General features: G+C 39.0%; 1 protein-coding gene and 1 long non-coding RNA gene across 3 annotated transcripts; both read right to left on the bottom strand.

Moving 5' to 3' along the window:
- Positions 1-391: 391 nt before the first annotated feature.
- On the bottom strand, positions 392-11,079 carry LOC113024243 (uncharacterized). Of its 2 annotated transcripts, XR_013904084.1 has the most exons (6): positions 5,177-11,079; positions 4,855-4,991; positions 4,543-4,765; positions 3,242-4,424; positions 2,916-3,052; positions 392-2,829 (listed from the first exon to the last, which is right to left on the bottom strand). XR_013904084.1 is itself a non-coding variant. In XM_080294886.1 (2 exons), exons 1-2 carry the CDS (start codon positions 11,031-11,033, stop codon positions 6,854-6,856), a joined length of 4,020 nt encoding a protein of 1,339 aa, XP_080151012.1. In that variant the 5' UTR covers positions 11,034-11,079; the 3' UTR covers positions 6,707-6,853. The 2 variants fall into 2 exon arrangements, 1 of the variants encoding a protein (XP_080151012.1); XM_080294886.1 differs by lacking the exons at positions 392-2,829; positions 2,916-3,052; positions 3,242-4,424; positions 4,543-4,765; positions 4,855-4,991 and having other exon boundaries at positions 6,707-6,964; positions 7,125-11,079.
- Positions 11,080-14,296: 3,217 nt separating this feature from the next.
- LOC145423231 (uncharacterized) lies at positions 14,297-20,052 on the bottom strand. The gene is made up of 4 exons (XR_013904330.1): positions 19,804-20,052; positions 18,829-18,860; positions 17,760-17,786; positions 14,297-15,032 (listed from the first exon to the last, which is right to left on the bottom strand). It is a non-coding gene; the product is annotated as an uncharacterized LOC145423231 (long non-coding RNA).
- Positions 20,053-20,769: the final 717 nt, after the last annotated feature.

Here is a 20,769-nt window from a genome sequence, read left to right as displayed (position 1 = left end):
TTTAAAAAGTATAATAGTTAAAAATAGCAAAAATCATAGCAGGAATTAGCAAAAATAGCTGAATAGTTTAAAATTTGAACGGTGAAAATCGGCTGAAAATTGTGGAAGTAGTTTAACGGCGAAAAGTGTACGGAAGCAACTAGAATAATAACTAGAAAAATTTGCATTTCCTGCGAAAATGCAGTGTGGATGCTTAAAGCTGAAGCTGTATGCAAAAAGTAGCTGAAAAAGCTGAAAAGTTGCAGAAATTGTAAAAACTTTGCAGAAGCAAAGGAACTTTGCTAAAATGGAATAACTTAGCAGAACTGCAATCACTTAGAGGAAACTGTAAAGCTGAAGCTGTCTGCTGAAAATAGTTGAAAATAGCTGAAGAAGCTGAAGAAATCAAAGTCAGTGTTTAAAAAGTTGTTGAAATTTTAATAACTTTGCAGAAGAACATCAAGTTAGCAAAAATGTAATAACTTAGCAGAAATGCAATAACTTAGAAGAAACATAACAATTCAGCAGAAATGTTGTAGTTTACCAGAAGCTACAACTTAGCAGAAATGTAATAATTGATTAAAAAATTAATAACTTGGCAGAAATATTACAACTTACCAGAACTGCTATAATTTTGCAGAAATGTAATTATTAGGAAAAAAATTTATACAGATAACAGCTGAAAACGATGAAGTAACCTCAAAGTTACTTGTTTAACTGTGAAAAATGACCAGAAACATTAGAAAAGAAAGAAAACCAATTCAATTCAATTTATATAGCAATAAATCACAACAAAAGTCACCTTAAGGCGCTTCATAGATACAGAGAAAAACCCAACAATCATATGACATATGACCCCTATGAGCAAGCACTTTGGCGACAGTGGGAAGGAAAAACTCCCTTTTAACAGGAAGAAACCTCCAGCAGAACCAGGCTCAGGGAGGGGCGGCCATCTGCTGCGACCGGTTGGGGTGAGAGAAGGAAGACAGGAATACCAGCCAGCAGATAAACTGATGTGAAACAAAACCAAGGTAAAATTGCAGAATTTACACAGTTGGTGAAATGTAAAAATGGCAACATAAAAACCCCAAACAAACAAACAAAAAAAAACCAAACAACATTTAGTTAATAAATGCACAAGATGATTCGATGATAAATATGGTACCAATCTACAAAATACTGTCGAAATGAAGTCCACATTGTGATATATTTCAGGTGTGGAGAGTCACACAGCTAAACAATCGATGTGCATATTTAAAGAATCAAATAAAGAACATTGTTGTGGAATAAATTACAGTGAATAATAATCACTGCCCTGCGTTAGAGAGTGACTTATGATGAGGTATTAATTGGCTTAACTTTACCTCTAACAGCTTTTCAGATAGTGCTGTGACCAGGGTGAAATCCATCATAAAGTAACTGTAAACAGTAGAACCATTAGCATGAATGTTATGGTTCTACCCTGATCAAAACTCAAGTCTGCTGTTTGACCTGATATAAAATGATAAAGAGGAACACATATAAATGACCTTTATGAACTTTTCAAAATGACTTTATATGTCTAACCCATTATCTATATATATTAGAGCAGATGTGGAAAACCACTGTTAGACCTACTCTATACTAACACAAACACAGTCAAAAATTCATTGCTAGTGTGACATGTGGTCCTTTTTGCCTTTGACCAATGATATGCTGGTTACTTGGACCAGTTTAGTATTTGCTGTCACAGAGGAATGTTAACCATAAATCCAAAAGACAAAACTGAAAAAATATGTTAATTGCAAACATGTTTTTGCTTAGTAAGAGGATTGAAATTACATGGAAACTGTCACCTTAAAGCCTCATTGTAAATATCATCACAAACAGATGTTTTCCACACGGTTAACAAAGCTCCACCACATCCAATCACTGCATATAAATCTAAAAGAAAACAACAACAAATAAAATGTAATTAACACAAGTGAAGTCTAAGGAGCTTGGAAAGAAAAGCGTCTGGACTTCTTTGAGTTCCTTGAAGACGTTTCACCTCTCATCCGAGAAGCTTCTTCAGTTCTAAGGGTCAATGGTGGAGAGTCCCAGATTTAAACCCAGTGGGAGTTTCCCCCCAAAGAGGGACAAAGAACCCCCTGATGATCCTCTACCTAATCACATGAGCCAAGGTGTGAAAGTGGGTGTGGGTCCCAATCAGCCAGGGTTTCGGGTGAGCTCATTGTGAAACCTGGCCCCACCCTATCATGTGATTTCCCGAGGTCAGGAAATCACCCACGCCCACTCCCAGGATGTGAGTGGACGTTACGGTGTCTGGGGAGGGAACTCAAAACTGGATTATAGATGGCAGACAGTTGGTGTCATAAACCACCGCCTCTGTTTAAAGATGGTCGCTCACAGTGGACGTAAATGGCTTCTTTCACTCCTCCATCTGTCCAAAATGTGAACATTGGCATCCTCAAAGACTGACCTTTGTCCTTTAGATGCAGATGAACTGCTGAGTCTTGTCCCGTGGAGGTGGCTCTTCTATGTTGTGCCATGTGCTTGTGAAGTGGCTGTTTGGTCTCTCCGATGTAGAAGTCTGGGCATTCCTCGCTGCACTGTACAGCGTACACCACATTGTTAAGTTTGTGTTTAGGAGTTTTGTCTTTCGGGTGAACCAGTTTCTGTCTGAGTGTGTTACTGGGTCTGAAGTACACTAGGATGTCGTATTTGGAGAAAACTCTCCTGAGTTTTTCTGATACACCGGCTACATAGGGGATGACAATGTTGTTGTGTCTGTCTTTCTTATCCTCCCTCGCTGGTGTCTGATGTTCTTTTCTGTGAAGCTGGAATGCAGGCACACTGGACGAGCTTATTCTAAAAAATACAGAAAAAGGAACATTTTATTTGTGTTAAGGCCTAAAAACTACAAATAAGTTATACAATGAACAATATTGAAATACCTTATAGGTGCTGCAGGCCATATAACCAGAATCCAGAGCAATCTCACACTCACATGATGGTGAGGAAAGACATGAGCTCTGCAGTGAGGTTTGAATGTCTCAGTTGGAACACTGAAGAACTCAGAAGACAGCAATACCTGCACAGAGAGACAGAGTAGAAAAAGCATAGATTTGTAATCCATAATGTGAATTAAAACTCAAAAAGTGTCAACAAGTATAATCATTTGAGTGTGGAATTATTTATGCAATAAACAGGATTTAAATTAATTAATTGAATTAAAAAACACTGACATTTGTTTTTTTAAATCAAAGATAAAGAATCATACCGCTCTCTGCTCTGAGGATCACTGAGCATCTCTGACAGGAAATACAGTTTCCTCAGTATGAGTCATCATTGATGGTCTCAGAGGTGTGTAGTGTGGTAGCATGATGATGGTCTCCAGATCAGGCAGGAGGTCAGGTGATGGGTGTGTCATCTTCTCCATTGAAGACACACTGGTATGGCAGTTCATAACACAGCAGTCTCCTTGTGGCATGTAGTTATCTGTGCAGTCCAGCACTGATGGATCAAGTTTGGCTCAGCAGTTCATGAAGATGGTGTTAAGATGTTGTTGTTTCAGCTGAGGATGGTGAAGTTTGAAGGTTTTGCCACAAAGGAGACTGTGCCGTGTCTGAAAAAATATATCTACAAAACAAGTGCTTTTAACACCACCCACCCAGCTCAGCCCCCAAGTGTCTATGTAATGCTGGTATGGGGTGTCGGTTACTAAGTCTAATTAGTACATAGGGGATGACAATGTTGTTGCATCTGTCTTTCTTATCCTCCCTCGCTGGTATCTGATGTTCTTTTCTGTGCATCTTTGCTGACTTTATAAACGCCCAATTAGGATAGCCACACGTTTTGAGTGCTTCCTTTACATGTGTGTGTTCCTTCTTTTTCCCTTCAGGCTTAGAGGGAACATGTTCTGCCCGGGGGGGGATGTGTCCTAATTACTCCAAGTTTGTGTTCCAGAGGGTGATGGAAGTCAAAGAGGAGGTACTGGTCCGTGTGTGTGGGCTTCCAGTAAACTTCGATGTTGAGTTTGCCGTTCTCTTCAATGTGCACAGCGCAGTCCAGGAAAAGCAAACAGTCGTCCTTTGTGTCTTCCCTGGTGAACTTGATGTTTTTATCCACGGCGTTAATGTGCGCAGTGAAGGATTCCACTTCTTGCCTTTTGATTTTGACCCAGGTGTCGTCTACATATCTCTACCAGTGGCTGGGTACTCTTCCTTTGAAAGAGCCAAGAGCCTTCCTTTCCACTTCCTCCATGTAAAGGTTGGCTACAACAGGTGACACAGGGGAACCCATGGCACAGCCATGTTTTTGTCTGTAGAAACCCTCGTTGTATTTGAAATATGTAGTGGTGAGGCAGAGGTCTAACAGTGTGCAGATCTGATCGGGTGTGAAGTTGGTCCTGTCTTCCAAGGAGCTGTCTTCTTGCAGTCGTTTTCTGACAGTCTCCACTGCCTCTGTAGTGGGTATGCAAGTGAAGAGAGAGACTACATCAAAGGACATCATGAGAACCTTCACAGACATGACACAAGGGAAGACTTTTGATTTAATAACTAAGCTTAAAACAAGTGTTACCTTTGAATATTTGTGGGAAAAATCTGATGCTACCCCAAGAATACAAAGCCACACTGGAAATGATGACAGGCTTGCAGCCCTCTGTCTTCCTGGAGTGAGGTGCCCGATCAGTAGAAGTGAATTGACAGAAGTCAGTGTCTGTAAGAGTGGCCAAACACTGATACTCTGTCCACTTGCGTAGAGTCTAAGAAGCTGGAATGCAGGCACACTGGACGAGCTTGTTCTAAAAAATACAGAAAAAGGAACATTTTTTTTGTCTGTAGAAACCCTAAAAACTACAAATAAGTTATACAATGAACAATGTTGAAATACCTTATAGGTGCTGCGGGCCACATAACCAGAATCCAGAGCAATCTCACACTCACATGATGGTGAGGAAAGACATGAGCTCTGCAATGAGGTTTGAAGGCCTCAGTTGGGACACGGAAGAACTCAGAAGACAGCAATACCTGCACAGAGAGACAGAGTAGAAAAAGCATAGATTTGTAATCCATAATGTGAATTAAAACTCAAAAAGTGTCAACAAGTATAATCATTTGAGTGTGGAATTATTTATGCAATAAACAGGATTTTAATTAATTAATTGAATTAAAAACACTGACATTTTTTTTTTATCAAAGATAAAGAATGATACCTCTCTCTGCTCTGAGGATCACTGAGCATCTCTGACAGGAAATACAGTTTCCTCAGTATGAGTCATCATTGATGGTCTCAGAGGTGTGTAGTGTGGTAGCATGATGATGGTCTCCAGATCAGGCAGGAGGTCAGGTGATGGGTGTGTCATCTTCTCCATTGAAGAAACACTGGTATGGCAATTCATAACACAGCAGTCTCCTTGTGGCATGTAGTTATCTGTGCAGTCCAGCACTGATGGATCAGGTTTGGCTCAGCAGTTCATGAAGATGGTGTCTGAAAAAATATATCTAACAAAACACGTGCTTATAACACCACCCACCCAGCTCAGCCCCCAAGTGTCTATGTAATGCTGGTATGGGGTGTCGGTTACTAAGTCTAATTAGTGCATCAGAAAGCGGGGGCTACACCTAAAGCCCACACTTTTTGATGTCTTTGTTTATTAGCAGCTTTTTCCAGCTGCTCAGAGAATTCTGACTTGGCCTTTATCCACCCAAACCCAAACCCACCCGGATAAAGGCCAAGTCAAACTCACACACCATACCAGCATTACATAGACACTTGGGGGCTGATCTGGGTGGGTGGTGTTAAACTGTAGTCGGGAACTTTCAGAAAACTATCCATTTACTTCTAAATCAGTTTTTATACATATTCTGTAAGCTGTACTAATGTTTTTCTCTACATAATGTATCATTATAGACATCTCTGGTAGCGTAAAGATAGTTTATAACTTTTGACATTTTTTACCTGTAAAACATGATAAGCAAAACCTCATTCATCACAAAAACTTTTGATTCTACAAAAGCTACTATAATCAAGAAAATATAATTGTCTGTATTTATTCATGTGAGCCATAATAAATACCTGCATTTATGTGGGATTTATTTATTTACTATTTCATATTTTCAAGCCCTTGGAGGGGAAGATCTCGTTTGTTGAGCTACATACGTCACAGTAAAAAGATTTAGTCATTTAAAACATGAGAATAAAAGAAATGATGTTGGTTTAATAAATGTTGCAGCACATTTCAGATCAGAGGTGCATGATAGCAGATGTTCTCTGCTCTGCATGAAGTTCAGCAATGATTTGGTGAAATGATTAATAACATTGCAATAAGAAAGGGTCTTCTTACAGACAGAGTAGGGAAGACAATTTTTTCAATGAAAAATCTTTTTCATGCTCTACAATCAGTAAACTCTGTAACAAACATGATCTGTAATTGTTTCAAAACTCACCAGACGACTTCATGATTGGCTCGAGGACAGGACACAAAACACAGGGTTGTGGTAACTGTAATATGATCTCAGAACACCTGAATATAGACATTTCTGTGGCTGAGAAATAAAAATGAGGTCAAGCAGGGTGTTCTTGTCTGTAGTGCCAGAAGTGATCAGCTGTGAATACCCTCTCGACTGAAACTGCTCCAGAATCTGTTTTCTTCCACTCTGCAACTGGTTCTCATTAAAATCTCCACACACAATGATTGGGTGACAGTCCATTATTTCAAGTGAATCTAAAAGACTTACCAGGTTTTGCATGAATGGTGTCAAACTGTAGTCAGGGGGTCTGTACACAACAGCAATGAGTGCAGGGAATGGAGCCTGAACCTTCAACACTAAAAACTCAAGATCAGTGACATTATGCAGATACTGTTTTACCTGAACCTGAAAATGATTCCTCAAATACACAACAACTCCCCCACCACTTCTGCTGGCCATGTGAGGAAAGTTTGTGTAGGACACATGTCTGTTGCGTTTGAACATGGTGTAGCCGTCCAAATGAAGACTGTCTGCAACAAAGGAGCCTTGAAGGTGAGACTCAGTGAGACACAAAACATCTGCTAAACACATTTCATGATGACTCTTGATGTCACTGATGTGAGATGGCAAACCCTCTGTATTGTGATGGATCAGTGTAAGAGTGTCAAGTCTGCTGGCTGTTTCTCTGACCTGAAGAAGAGGCATCATTTCCTCAACACTGGCTTGTCTCATGGTTTGGAGCGCTGCAGTTACCTCGGGATTGGCGTAAATCTTTTTCTCATCCAAGTCCTGCAAATAGAGTCCACTGAGAGACGTCACCCTGCTGAGAGCAACGTAAGCCATACCTGGTTCAAAAATGTTCTTCATTGAAACTACAGCTGTCTGTGTTGTAAGACCCTGAGTTTTGTGAATTGTGCAAGCGAATGCTAGCTTTACAGGAAACTGTCTGCGTACTGCTCCTTTAAACTTCAGACTCTCCTCTGCTCTCTCAATGTAAACCAGATCATCAGAAGCTGCATTAGCACTGCGGTTGTGTCTCATAGGCTGCCGGTTGTCCATCCTGAGCCCCAGTTTAATTATGTGTCCATCATTTTCAGATCTCACCACCTTTACCAGTATACCAAAAGCACCGTTGACCAAACCGTTTAGTGTGTCCAAGTTTCTGGTCAGCATGACTCGAGCTCCTTCAGCAACATTCAGAGTGTCAGGTAAATCATTTCTCCCACCTGTAAATGGTTTGTCTCTTCGTTCCATTCTGCCTGTACATTTATCCTTCTGGAAATCGTCTGCATTGATGATTATGATGTTTGAATGAAGCTTCTTCAGGGTATCTGTGTTGTGGGATTCCACATTCTTGTTGGTGGCATAAATGTGTAAGACCTCAGTTGGACATTCTTCTGGTGCAGTCACAGCCTGTGACAACAAATCTCTGTCGCACTGAGAAAGCTCATCTGTCTTTTCTTTGACTCTAATCCTGTTCAGCATCTCTGCAAAGGCCACATCATCTTTCTGACGCATGATCTCGGTTAGAGTGATCATCTGAAAATGTTCCTGCCATAGGTCAATCTGTTCTGGATCGTAAACACAGAGAGGTTTAGACTGTCGCACTGGTGGCAGCTGGTAAAAATCTCCAACAGCTAAAACTGACATTCCACCAAAAGGTCTCTGAGTGCCTTTGATTTGTTTCAGTCTTGCATCCACATAAGCAAAAAGGGGTTTTGAAACCATTGAAATCTCATCAATAACAATAATTTCAGCATTCATCAGCTCAGATCTGACTTCATCCAGTTGGTTACCAAGTCCTTGAATGGGTGGTTTCAGACTCCTGGGTAGTTTCAGTAGAGAATGTAATGTAGAGCCATTGATAGAAAAAGCTGCTGTACCGGTAAATGAAGTCAGTAAAACAGTTGGATTTGATATGTCAGCTTCTTCTGCATTAGCAGGCAGTCTGCTCAGGATCTTTGATGCTTCAGAGTGAATACACTTAATCAGATGTGACTTTCCAGTTCCTGCACCACCATTGATATAGAAGAAAAATGGATCTGGGTTCAAACCACAAACTCGCTGAATACACCAGTCTCTTATGGCATAGAACACGCAGGCCTGCTTCTGGTTCAGATTCTGATACATTACACGTACCACGGCTGGATCTACTGCAGGTTGTTCTCTGATGGCTCTGATCTCTGTTACAGCATCAGACTGACGACTGTAGTCGGGGACATTCTCCTGTTCGTTCTCATCATCAGAATGTCTCTCAGGAAGATTCTCATCACATTGCAGCCTCACAACTTCAGATTCAGGAGCAAGATTACACCATTCATCAATCACAACATCCCTATTTTGTTCAAACTCTTCCAGTGCACTCTCAATATCCTCAGAGTTCTTCTCATACTTGTCTTTATTTCTTTTCACAACCCTTTTCACAGACTCACTGTGGTCTGAACATGGAAGTCGTACAAAACCTGAGTTGTAGAAGGACTGATAGGTTTGGAACCCTTGTGGTTTCAGTTCCTGCTCTGATCTGTGTGGAAGGTAAAGTCTCAACAGTCGACCATAATATTGCTCAGGATCTTTTTCCTGTGAACAGTGGTAATATCTGATTATAGCTGGTTTATCATTCTTTCGCCTTTGTACAAATCCAAGCTGGTTTAGAAGAGGAAGCACATCTTTTCCTTCATTTGGACCACTCACCAACCTGCACAAGGCAGCAAAATCAGCCAGTGACATTTCCTCATATTCTGGGGTCTCAGGTCTGCATTTGTATTTATCACTCAAACTTGTCATCCAAATATTACAACTGTCGTGTGTTGTGCTTTCCAGGAAGCTCATGGGCCGACTCATTTTTACTGGGTTATCATCTGTTGGTACAAATACAACACTGCGGGAACATTTTTTCATTTTTAGGCCACAGACTCGAGTCACACACTCCTGTGCGCTGATTTCTCTCTTTTTTGAGTAAGCCTGCATCACAGCTCTCATTTCATCACACTCATTGACGGTGTTCTTATCAGAGTTGTCAATAACTGTCTTCAGGTATTCAGAGAGGCCAGATTCTTTCTTTGTTATATATTTACAGAGGTATTCTATACATGAATAGGCATTCAAAATGAATGAGACATCTAAATTAGAGTTCCAGGCTTCAAGCAGGTCTGGGTTGTAATTGTTGATCCAACACTCATTTGGGTCACGTTTCAGAATCAGAGCTGTTTTCTTGTTTATGTCTTGGAGGCATTGTTCATACTCATTCATTGTCAAGTTGCATCGTGACAGAATCTGCTCTATGGTGAGGGAAGCAGCTTCAGGTTCCTTCAGCAGGTTCAACAAAGGTCTGAGTTTGGCTTTTGCAGCTTCAGTGTCTGAATCCTCATCCTGTCTCACAATCATTGTTCTTGTGGCTGGTGGTTTGGGAAACCCAAATCTACAACCAGAGTTCACACTCTTAAAGCATGTCTTTGTGTGGTTTTTGCTGTGCTTTTGTAGCTCAGTGACTTTTTTGTGCAGTTCAGGTTGTTTTTCTGGATCAGGGAGTTGAGCTGAGATGTATCTGTCAACAAAGTCACAGACAGTTTGGTCGTCATCCACATCTGCTTCTACCTTTTCTCGAATCCACAGCAACATGTGTATATGTGGACTACCTCTGTGCTGGAACTCAACTCTGTAAAAGTAATCAATGATCTCACCAAGGGGCTGTGCAGGAGAAAAAAGCAAATCTCTGAACAAAGCCTCAACACGTTTATCAAACATTCGCATGGTGGTTACTGGATTTGATCTTAGAATTTCACACTTTTCTGACCAGTCCAGGGCTTCAAAATCAACCTCTTCACCTTGCTGTCTCTTTATTGCTTGAATCACTTCAGGCCATCTCATCTCAGCAGCAGAGAAAGTGACAAAGAACTGAGGTGTTCCTATTTGGCGAACCATGCTGAATAGATCTCTGGTAGTTTTCTGCCAGTAAGCTGGAGTTCCTCTGAGTGGCTGCATAAATCTGATTGCATCTTTATTTCTTACCAGCTTCTCTACTTCTGTCTTACTTTGTAACATTCCTGATGTGATTTTGCGTCCATCTTTGGTCATAGTTTTACCTTTCCTTAGCTGTATTGTCATGCTGGAATTAGCCAAGTGTATTTCAGTGACAAACTGTGAGAAAAACAGGTAATTTGTGTCTTTAGCAAATCTTGCATCAATGTTGAAAAGCCTTGACTTGAAGTAAGCACTTGGTGTGAGTTTAAGACGTCTCTTTTCATCCAGTGTATTCTGACCAGTAGGAAACTGCACAGGAAATGCCATGGCTTCCAAATGAGGAGTTCTGAAGAAGCTAACAGGATTGTTTCTTTCTGCAGGAGCCACACAATATGTGTTATCAGTGAAACAGAGAATCTCTTCTGAAATGTCTACAGGCTGCAGACAACTTTCTAGAGCAAAACCTCCATTGTTCAAATCACTTTCTGGTTCATCTGGATTTTGTTCCTCTGGTTGTTCATCACAGGATTGCATATTAATATCTTGGTCACTTTGAGACTCACTTTCACACAAAAGGGCATCTTTTTCATAGTTGTCAATTTCCATTAAATCTGCTTCATTATAATCATCACTTGCCATGCTGGCTTCATCACTGCTGTCATCATCAGGTAACGTTGGATCACAAAGCAATGCATCATCTCTGATAATAATATCTGTGTACTGTGGATGAATTTGTTTCAGTTTACGCAGAGCTTGAATGAGTTTAGACCAGGTGACAGTCTGGAACAGCTGATGGCCTTTGTAGCACAGTCGTCTTTTCAGCTTTATCCTCATGATCTGTGATTGGCTTCTGATCCTCGGTAAACTGTCAACTGTTTGTTGGACCTCAGATGGTACACACACCACATTACCACGTATGAGTCTCTGTCTCCCCTTTGGAAGAGGAATAATCTTAGCAAATGGTATGCATTTGGCAATCAGATGTCTCTCCAGAATGTTGAGATCACAAAGTTCAGCTGGAATATCCTGCAGTTCTAAACCATTAACAGCAGCAAGCCTGGGCATGCATCCACTTTTGAGGGAACTGTGACATGTGTGACAGATATACTCTTTTTTTCTCTCAACAGGAAAGCTGCAGTGATCATGACATGCTTCATCACACACATGAACAAATTTACCAGTTAGGCACTGATGAGCTACAGTCTGGTGTTTTGAGTAATTTTCTCTTTTGCAGATTTTTACCTGATTAGGAAAAGAAGCTTTTAGACAAACAGTACAAACATAAGATGGTGCTGACTTAATGTTTGATCTGAAACGAGATATGGCCTCATTCATTAAAGTGTTCTCTGGATGACACTGTAAAGTCTCAGCTGGTCGATGCATCTGGCGATATTTCCGTTTTATATTCATTGCACATCTGATATTATGCATCTGTCTGAAAGAAAAACCATTCCAATATTTTACTCTCATTCGTTCTCTCATATTGTCCTTGTGTTGTTGCTGAAATTGTTTTTCTTCTCCATAACGCTTAGTCAGATAAGATCGTTTTTTCTGTTTAAAATCTTCGCTTTTTTTATATAGGTTATATACATATGACCTCATGTAAGCTTTATGTTTTTCTCTGAATTCAGCACAAGTTCTGTAATTTCTTCTTATACGTTCCTTCTGCTGTTCTCTAAACATAGGAAATTGTCTATAAGATTCTTTATATGTTTTTCTCATACGTTCCTTCTGCTTTTCTCGGAATAAAGAATCGTCTTTATACATCCTTATGACACATTCTCTTTTTTTCTCTCTTATTTTAGCACTTTCTCTATAGGTTCTTCTGAAATGTTCTCTCTGTTTCTCCTTATAGGTAGCATTTAATTTATACAGTTCATTTTTGTACATGCTCTTTTTCTGTCTGTGATCAGGATCATTACACTTCTTAGTTGAGTTTTTTTTCTTTGTCTTGAAGCTTTCATCAAACCTGTACATCTGCCTTTCTTTCGTCTTCTGATTTTCCTTTCTCTGTGGTAGCTTTTGTTGGGTCAATAATCTTCTCCTCATTTTTTGCCTTTCATGTTTACTATATTTCAGCAGTTTATCTGAGAGTTCCTGTGTTATCTTAGTTGAACTGGAGGCACTGTTTGAATCATTCTGAGGAACAGAATCTGATGTTACCTGAGTGTCTCTTACAGAAGATGCAGAGGTTTCTATTTCTAAATAATCAGAAGGACGATTGTTCAGCTCAGCAGCTGGCTCATTTGAATAATCCACTCTGGATGACATCACTTCAGTAGCTAAAGTGTCGGCCACAGTGTTCGGTGTCTGCTCAGTGGACTTTGGGGTTTCAAATTCAGGTTCATTTAAAGCTGGTGCTGGGACAGTTGTAGCCGTTTGTCTGTTTTCATCAGCATCTCTTTGGTCAGCAGCGTTTTCACTGTGAAACTCAATGGGCTGTAGCTCATAAGTGCAGCTTGGTGCGATGCTAAACATTCGGTACAAACGTTTGATCCTGTCAATCATGTCATTAAGACGTGTGAACTTCAACATAACTGCAGTTCCACCACTTACACTTAGCGACAATGGCATACCAGTAGACTTACGTGGGTGAGGGTCAAAATATGCATATTCACCTGAAGTCAGCCTGCTAACAGCGATGACTGTTCCTCCCATGACTAGCAAAGCATAGCGAACGTCTGAAGCCAAACACTGTAGTCCCTGTTCAAGGCTCGGAAAGTGATCTGTACCATCAAATGTGCCGTAATGAGCAAACTGAGACATGTCGACTTGATACTCGTGTCTGCGGCTGGTAACAACTGAAGGAAGTTCATCGCAGGCTAGAAACACACTGTTCACAAACCTCAGTCTGGCATCTGAATAGACGGCATGGCCTTTGTCCAACACACGGTTTAGATCTGCTCTGGTAATAAATTCATCCTCGTGTAAGAATGACAGGAAAACCAAACTGTTAGCCATGCATTGCTGATTCCGGTACTTTCCATACCTAGGAGAAGCCTGGCTTCGGGAAGCACAGACGCTACTCACTCGTGGACTTTCACTGTTTGTAACCTGTACATGAGACTGTACTGGAGCTTGTCCATCATGCTGTGTTTGTACAGTTAGCTGGGGTTCAGTCTGGATTACCTGCATAACTTCAGGCTCTGGGACAGACACTGAGGGAACACTTCTTTTTACCACATCTGCATAAGACACTGTGGCTATCTCTCCATCATGCTGTGTTTGTACAGTTAGCTGGGGTTTAGTCTGGATTACCTGCATAACTCCAGGCTCTGGGACAGACACTGAGGGAACACTTCTCTTTACCACATCTGCATAAGACACTGTGGCTGTCTGAACACTGCTCTGCACTTCTGTGCTGGGAAAAGCTGAAACACACACCTTTACCTGCTCACTGCTCTGAGAAACATTCACCTGTTCTTTCTGCTTTTGCCATCTAAGCTTCTGGGACTGCGACCTTTGACTTTTTCTTGGCATTTTGCTGAAGTACAATCTGGAGCTTATATGTGGTTATACACAAATATAAACAAAACTGAACCTTGAAACACAGAAAAACTTATAACTCCTTAAGTTACTGTTAAATCTGAGAAATGTACTATTATACTATAAAATGTTTTTATGAATATATGAATAGATGTTAAAAAGCTGATTTGTACTCCAAACTCAAAACAAAGGAAATTCAAAGTTCTCTGGAAACAATTTGGTGCGTTTTATTGTACCTCTTTTAGAAACGGGGTTTCTTCAGCTGGATGTTCTGCAGCAGTCAGGAAACAGGAAGTCCTCAGGTGCTTCTCGATGACAATACTGACTGAATACTTACACTGAGTGACAAAATGGGTTTGTCCTTAAATAATAATACTATAAACTTGCAGTCAAATCTTATAGCCAATGAAACAGACTAACAGACTGGATCTAATTTATTATTTATCTGAATGTATGTATTACAAAATAACCAGATTATCTTATTACAAATAAACTTATAAAAAGGTGATATTTTATACAATTGATCAAAGTAAGCCAAACTAGCAGTCCAAACTAAAGTCTAATGCAAAATTAAAATGACAAATGTAGGGCTGTGTAAGTAGTTTCTACTATAAGTTCTACTGTACTGTAATTCTGCTACTGTATATTCAACTTGTAATTTCCAGCAAAATGACTGAATGTGAGAGAGCTTAATGACAGGAAAGAAAGAGCAGTGAGAGCAGAGATCTCTCAGAATTCTGTAACAGATAGATCAAGTTCTGGTAACTTGGATTTCTGAAAATTGGATTCTGAAAGGATTCTCAAAACTTGGATTCTCAAATTAGATAGAGCAGTAGAGATAGAGGGATACAAGATGGAATGGCTTTCAAATTAGATAGAGCGGTAGAGATAGAGGGATACAAGATAGAATGGCTTTCAAATTAGATAGAGCAGTAGGGATAGAGGGATACAAGATAGAATGGCTTTCAAATTAGATAGAGCAGTAGGGATAGAGGGATACAAGATAGAATGGCTTTCAAATTAGATAGAGCAGTAGGGATAGAGGGATACAAGATAGAATGGCTTTCAAATTAGATAGAGTTGGGAGAGTGATAGGATAGACAGAATTGCTTATAATGATAGAGAGAGAGAGGATCTTCTGCAGCAGGTCACCTGTAAGACACAAAAGGCATGGAATTAGTCATATTTCCAACATGCTTGGATTTACCATATTCTTCAGACTATATGGCACACCTAAAATCCTGTCATTATCTCAAAAACATACAATGTGCCTAGCGTATCGATTCTGGTTATGCTTACTGACCTAGAACGGGATTTCTGTGGTACACGGCGCTCAAAATTCTGTCAAATATTTTAGTAATACTTCGGTAAGCTACAAAGCTGCGCTGCTTGATGTATTGTCAGAGCATTATGGCTACCATAGTCAGCACCTCGCAGAGTAATTCGTACGGTGCTTCAACATAACATTATGGTGTGTGTACAAGGACCTGGCACGTGTTAAGAGACATGCTTAAGAAGCAGATTTCAAACTGATCAACCCATGAAGAGTTTGATGGATTTGTAGATGAGGAATGAACTGAAAAAGTGAGTGTATTGTTCTGTATTTTATGTGTTACAACTGAACAGTGTTGAGAGTTGTTTGTGAATGACTTGAATAAAGTTTGACTTATCTGACTGTTTTGTTTGGCTTAATCTGCCTTAAAAACAGGCTTGTTTATTGACATTATGCCTTATAATCTCAAAAATACAGTACATGTAGGGCTTTAAATACTAAAGATGTCTACAGTAAATTATTCGAGTGAACAGAATGACAATGTTTAACAAATGATGGTGGAACTGTTATAAGGACATTTTTACATTCTATTAAAACAATAAACTAAGTCTATAAACTCAAACCAAGACGTGCTGCTACAGTAACTTACTGTAAATATTATATGGTCCAACAAAACCAACACACTGAGGTTACAGCAGACAGTTTCAGGCCACTCTGTATGAATTTTGGCAAAATGAGAAATTTGGAGACAGCTAGTTTCTACACAGCAGTTTCTACATATTTCAGTCACATTTGGGGCATGTTTGATACACAGCAATAAGCACTACACTAAATCTATAATAAACTTATCATAGCTGATATAAAGGCCTAATTAGCAAAATTTAGTATGATGATAATTTCTTTGTAGATCATTTCATGATAAAAAGAACAGAAGTGAGTGCTGTATCTGAGCTGTTGCATGTAAGATCTTTGCTGGACATTCCCACATTTCTTAAACAAACAAACAAACATAACTTTCAGACAGTTCATCTTTTGTAAATTAGGCCAGGATTATTTTCAAAAAACAGCCTTGATAAAAATATCAGGCCACTATAAAATCTCTTATGTTTATGTTTTCATCCCACCTATACTTTGCAAGTCATTATGACAAATTACAAAAAGCAGTTTTTAGGCAGTGATTTAAGGGAAGAAGCTTTTGAAATCCACCATGCCCTACCACCAGTGGTCTCAAACTCTGGTCGTTAAGGCCTGGTGTCCAGAAACTTTTCTATGTGTCCCTGTTGCAACACACCTGAATAACATTAGTAGGTCATTAGCAAAACTCTACAGAACGTGACTGCATGCTGAGGTGGTAATTCAGCCATTTGATTCATGTTATAGCAGCTCATGAGTGAATGAACATGATGCAATGAAAGTACTTTTAGAAGTACATTTTTCCAAACACTTAAATTACTTAAATTTGAGTAGTCTTAGGGGATGCCACTTCAGCACACAGTCAAATTCTATACTCTCACTAATGACCTACAAATGTTATTCAGGTGTTTTGTAACAGGGACGCATGGAAAAGCTTCAGGACACCGGCCCTTGAAGAGTGGAGTTTGAGACCCCTGCCCTATGTGAATATTTAATTGTCCCTAAACTGCTAGTCGTGAGCTGATCTAATGTGAAACAAACACATATAGTTCTGTAAAGGTTTACAAAGAGATTTCTAAGGATCTGGAGACCTCAGAAAACAGAAACCCTCCCAGATGTTGTAGCTGAACAGGCAAAAACAAGTTGCCTAATCAAATCAAATCAAATCACTTTTATTGTCACATCACATGTGCAGGCACACTGGCACAGCACATGCGAGTGAAATTCTTGTGTGCGAGCCCCACAAGCAACAGAGATGTGCAACACAACAACACAAACGAGCAAAATACAAGAATAATAATATCTCGATGATAACCAAGAGCTGTGCTGACTAACTGCACTAAACTGAATCATCTATAGTGAGAGAAAAACACCAGCATTAAAGTCAAACATGGTGCTGTTACTGTGATGTCCCAGAGTTCCTTTACTACTTCAGGACCATCAACTCATCAGGTCCTAGGCTTAAGTTTAATCACACTTAGGATCTGAAGCACACAAGCAAGTCCAATTGAATGAATGAAACAAAACACATGGTGTAAACGAATCAGTCTGGACTTTAATGAAATTAAGATACTTGGCATAACTTGAAAACCCTATATTGGGCCTTAATTAAGACTTTTTTCTTTTCTTTTTTTGCCTGTCCTGTTTGGATCTAATTATGACAATTCTGAAATTATAGTGGACCAAAATCAACCAGTGATGTAAACCAGTCATTACCAGTTACTGTAAATGCTTGATGGTAATTGTTGCTATCAGGGCATCCACAGCTGGGTATTAGAGACCAACATGTTTTTACATTAGACCAGGTTGTTCTGGTTCAAAAATGAAATCATCACTTTAAAACTGCTTTTTGTATTTATCCAGGTCATCCTTGTTAGATGATTTGAAACATGTGAAAAAAGCATAAACAAAATAAATCTGCAAAGAAGAAAGACCTTTCTCAGCACTGTACCGCAGACAAAACCTTTACTTACCAGACTTGTGACGATCAGATCAGTATCCTAGAGAAAGGAAACAACACATCAGATCACTGTTTAATGACTTACACTGTTGAACCTCTTCACACACACAATCCAATTTACTGTGACATGAAATAACTAGTAAAATCCTCAGTTTCTCCAAGCCTTTATGAATTCACTGTAGTCTGAAGAGGACAAACATGGTGATAACATGTGTAATAAAGGCATGCATACTACAGAAGTGCAAAGAAGAGGCACCAATATTTGTTGGTACAGATTATGGCTTTTTAGCTCCATCATTTTCTATCACAAGTCAGTGTTTAATAAAGTGTGGAAAAACCACAACTGTTAGAATCAACGGAAAACCTCATTAGGTTTTAGTTCTGATCTGAATATGTAAATCCTAAAATACATGTAAATTCTGACATGTTATAGTAACAACAGTGACACACCATTTTGCAATTACAAAAATTATAATAAAAAGTCCTTCCATTGTACCTGTTGGCAGGAATCTTTTTGTATTTTGCAATATTTCCCTTTTATATAAAATTTTAAACACATTGTATCAAGCAAATTATTAAGAAACTGATTTAAACTTATTGTATATAAACTACACACAGGCTTTAACATACACAACATTGCCTACTCACAACTCTGGTTCTCTCAGTTTTTTATTATTGCTTAAATGTTTAACCTACCACTTCTGTTCACTCAGGCAAAAATACTTCTATAGTGGTCTGACTTTAATGTAATACATAAGCAGAATATGAATGAAGATATAAAGCAACAACTGTGGTGCTCTGCTACGTAAATCCACAAACAAACGGAGAACACAAACAACTGTATAAAAACAGTTGTTTGTGTTCAAACATAAAAATCAGACACAAATGGCCTGTTAAACTTCAGGGACAGTCAGAGGTCATGTGTGGGGCCTTTGCTGCTACAAGGTATACATTCTGACCATTTGTTTTTGCCCATCAATAAATGGTAATGTCACAAAAACCAAACTACGTTAGGTAAGTTGCTAAACATGTTACACAGTGACAATGTCATATTACTGCAGTTACAATTGCTGCTTACTTACCAGCAAAGGCAAAACCGAAGTTCTGTTTCACTCTGTAACAAAAGAACAAAAATACAGAATGAGACAACTGAAATCAGCATCAGAGTCAATACTGCATCACAATCTGTAGTGAAAAAAAAAAGTTAAATTCTTTGTTTACTATAAACACCCGATCTTCTCTTTCTGCACCTTATTAAAGATTTCTGTCTTTATTAAGGTGATGTGTCGTTTTATCGATCTGCAATAAGCCACAGAAATTCCTCATTAACGTAAAGCTCTAATACTTTGGTGCTATTACATAACACAGCAGATACCACAAGCAATGATTTGCTCGCACTGCACACTTGATCAAATGATAACATCACAGTTTCAAAGCATGCAACAATCACAAATGATACTTGATACTATAAATGCTTGATGGTAGTTCTTCGTATCAGGGCTTCCACAGCTGGGTATTAGAGACCAGCATCTTCTCACATTAGAACAGATAGCTCTGGTTTGGTTTTCTCTGCTTCATATGTGAAATCATCCCTTTAAAATGCTTTTTTGTATTTATTCATATCATCCCTGTTAGATGATTTGAAACATGTGACAAAAAAGCATGAACAAAATAAATCTGCAAGGAAAAAAAAGACTTTTCCCAGCACTGTACCTCAGACAAAATGAACTCACTTTAGTCTAAAGAGGGCAAAATTTAATTGCAGAGTCTCAAATGGCCTTAACATGTGTAATAAAAACAATAATTACTACAGAAATGCTTTGATAAGCCTTTAAAATTAAAATTAGACATAAATGGCCTATTAAACTTCAGGGACATTTTTAGGGACACTCAGAGATCTATTGGGGGGGCTTTACTGCTTATAAATCCTAAATGTGTTTTTGCCCATGAGCAAATGGCAAGATATCACAGAAAGCCAAACTATGGTATATAAATTGCTAAACATGTTACACAATCCCAATTTCATATTGCTTCAGTTACAATCACCGTTTACTTACCAGCAAAGGCAAAACCAAGCTTTATTTCACTCTGTGTAACAAAAGACAAAGAGCAAAAATACAGGATCAGAAAACTCAAATCAGCATCAATACTGCATCACTCTCTGTTGTCAAAAAGATTCACTAAACTTCTTTGTTTACTACAGCTGGAATACAAACAACAACTCTCCTCTGTTTTCTTTGGTCTACCTCTCATTTAAGATTGCAAAACACTCATACATGAAAAACTGCACGATGTATATTTTTAAGGCTTTAATATTTGAGGTGGTCTGCATTCAAATTCTACTTCCTAAAATATTATCAACTGCACATAGTATCATTAAATATGCTGTAGTTTTAAAATAAATATCTATGTACCATACTAATAATAATATACTGCCATATTTTATTTATGTGAAGGTGGGCTGTTGTTTATTTCATAAATTTTCCACAAAGTCAGAATTTAAACTGTGCTGCAGATTTAGGTTGGCACAAACAAGCCTTGTTAAACAGTTCTTAAAAATTAAAGTCTACAAATTAGGAGTTCTTATTATTCTTGGGCTATGTCCACATGTACACAGGTACTTTTGAAAATGGAGATTTTTCTATCCGTTTGCACCTTTCGTCCACACTTAAACGGCGTTTTCGGTCACTGAAAAACTAAAAACGCTTGCCAGGATATTTTTGAAAACTTTGTTTTTGCATTTATGTGTGGACAGGGAAACTGAGAAAACGCAGCGCCTTTTTTGACGTCACACTGTGCGCCACGTTATTGTTTCAGTGAAATGCATTTCTACAATACGGTTACTGTTAATTGTTCTCTCTGCAGTGTTTAAATGCTTACATATACACACACAGTTACTGTCCCCCGACACATATGACTCGGTTCTGCTTTTATGCCCCATCTTTGTTTGCTATTTCCCACCGAGGCTTCTAGACTTTTCTGATTGGTCAACATTTCTACACGGTTAGGAATATATCGCCACC

The sequence above is a fragment of the Astatotilapia calliptera genome, chromosome 20 (assembly GCF_964374335.1).
Source record: "Astatotilapia calliptera chromosome 20, fAstCal68.1, whole genome shotgun sequence".
Taxonomy (NCBI): Eukaryota; Metazoa; Chordata; class Actinopteri; order Cichliformes; family Cichlidae; genus Astatotilapia; species Astatotilapia calliptera.
The sequence above is the reverse complement of the archived record's forward strand: the minus strand, read 5'-3'. Positions and strand labels throughout refer to the sequence as shown.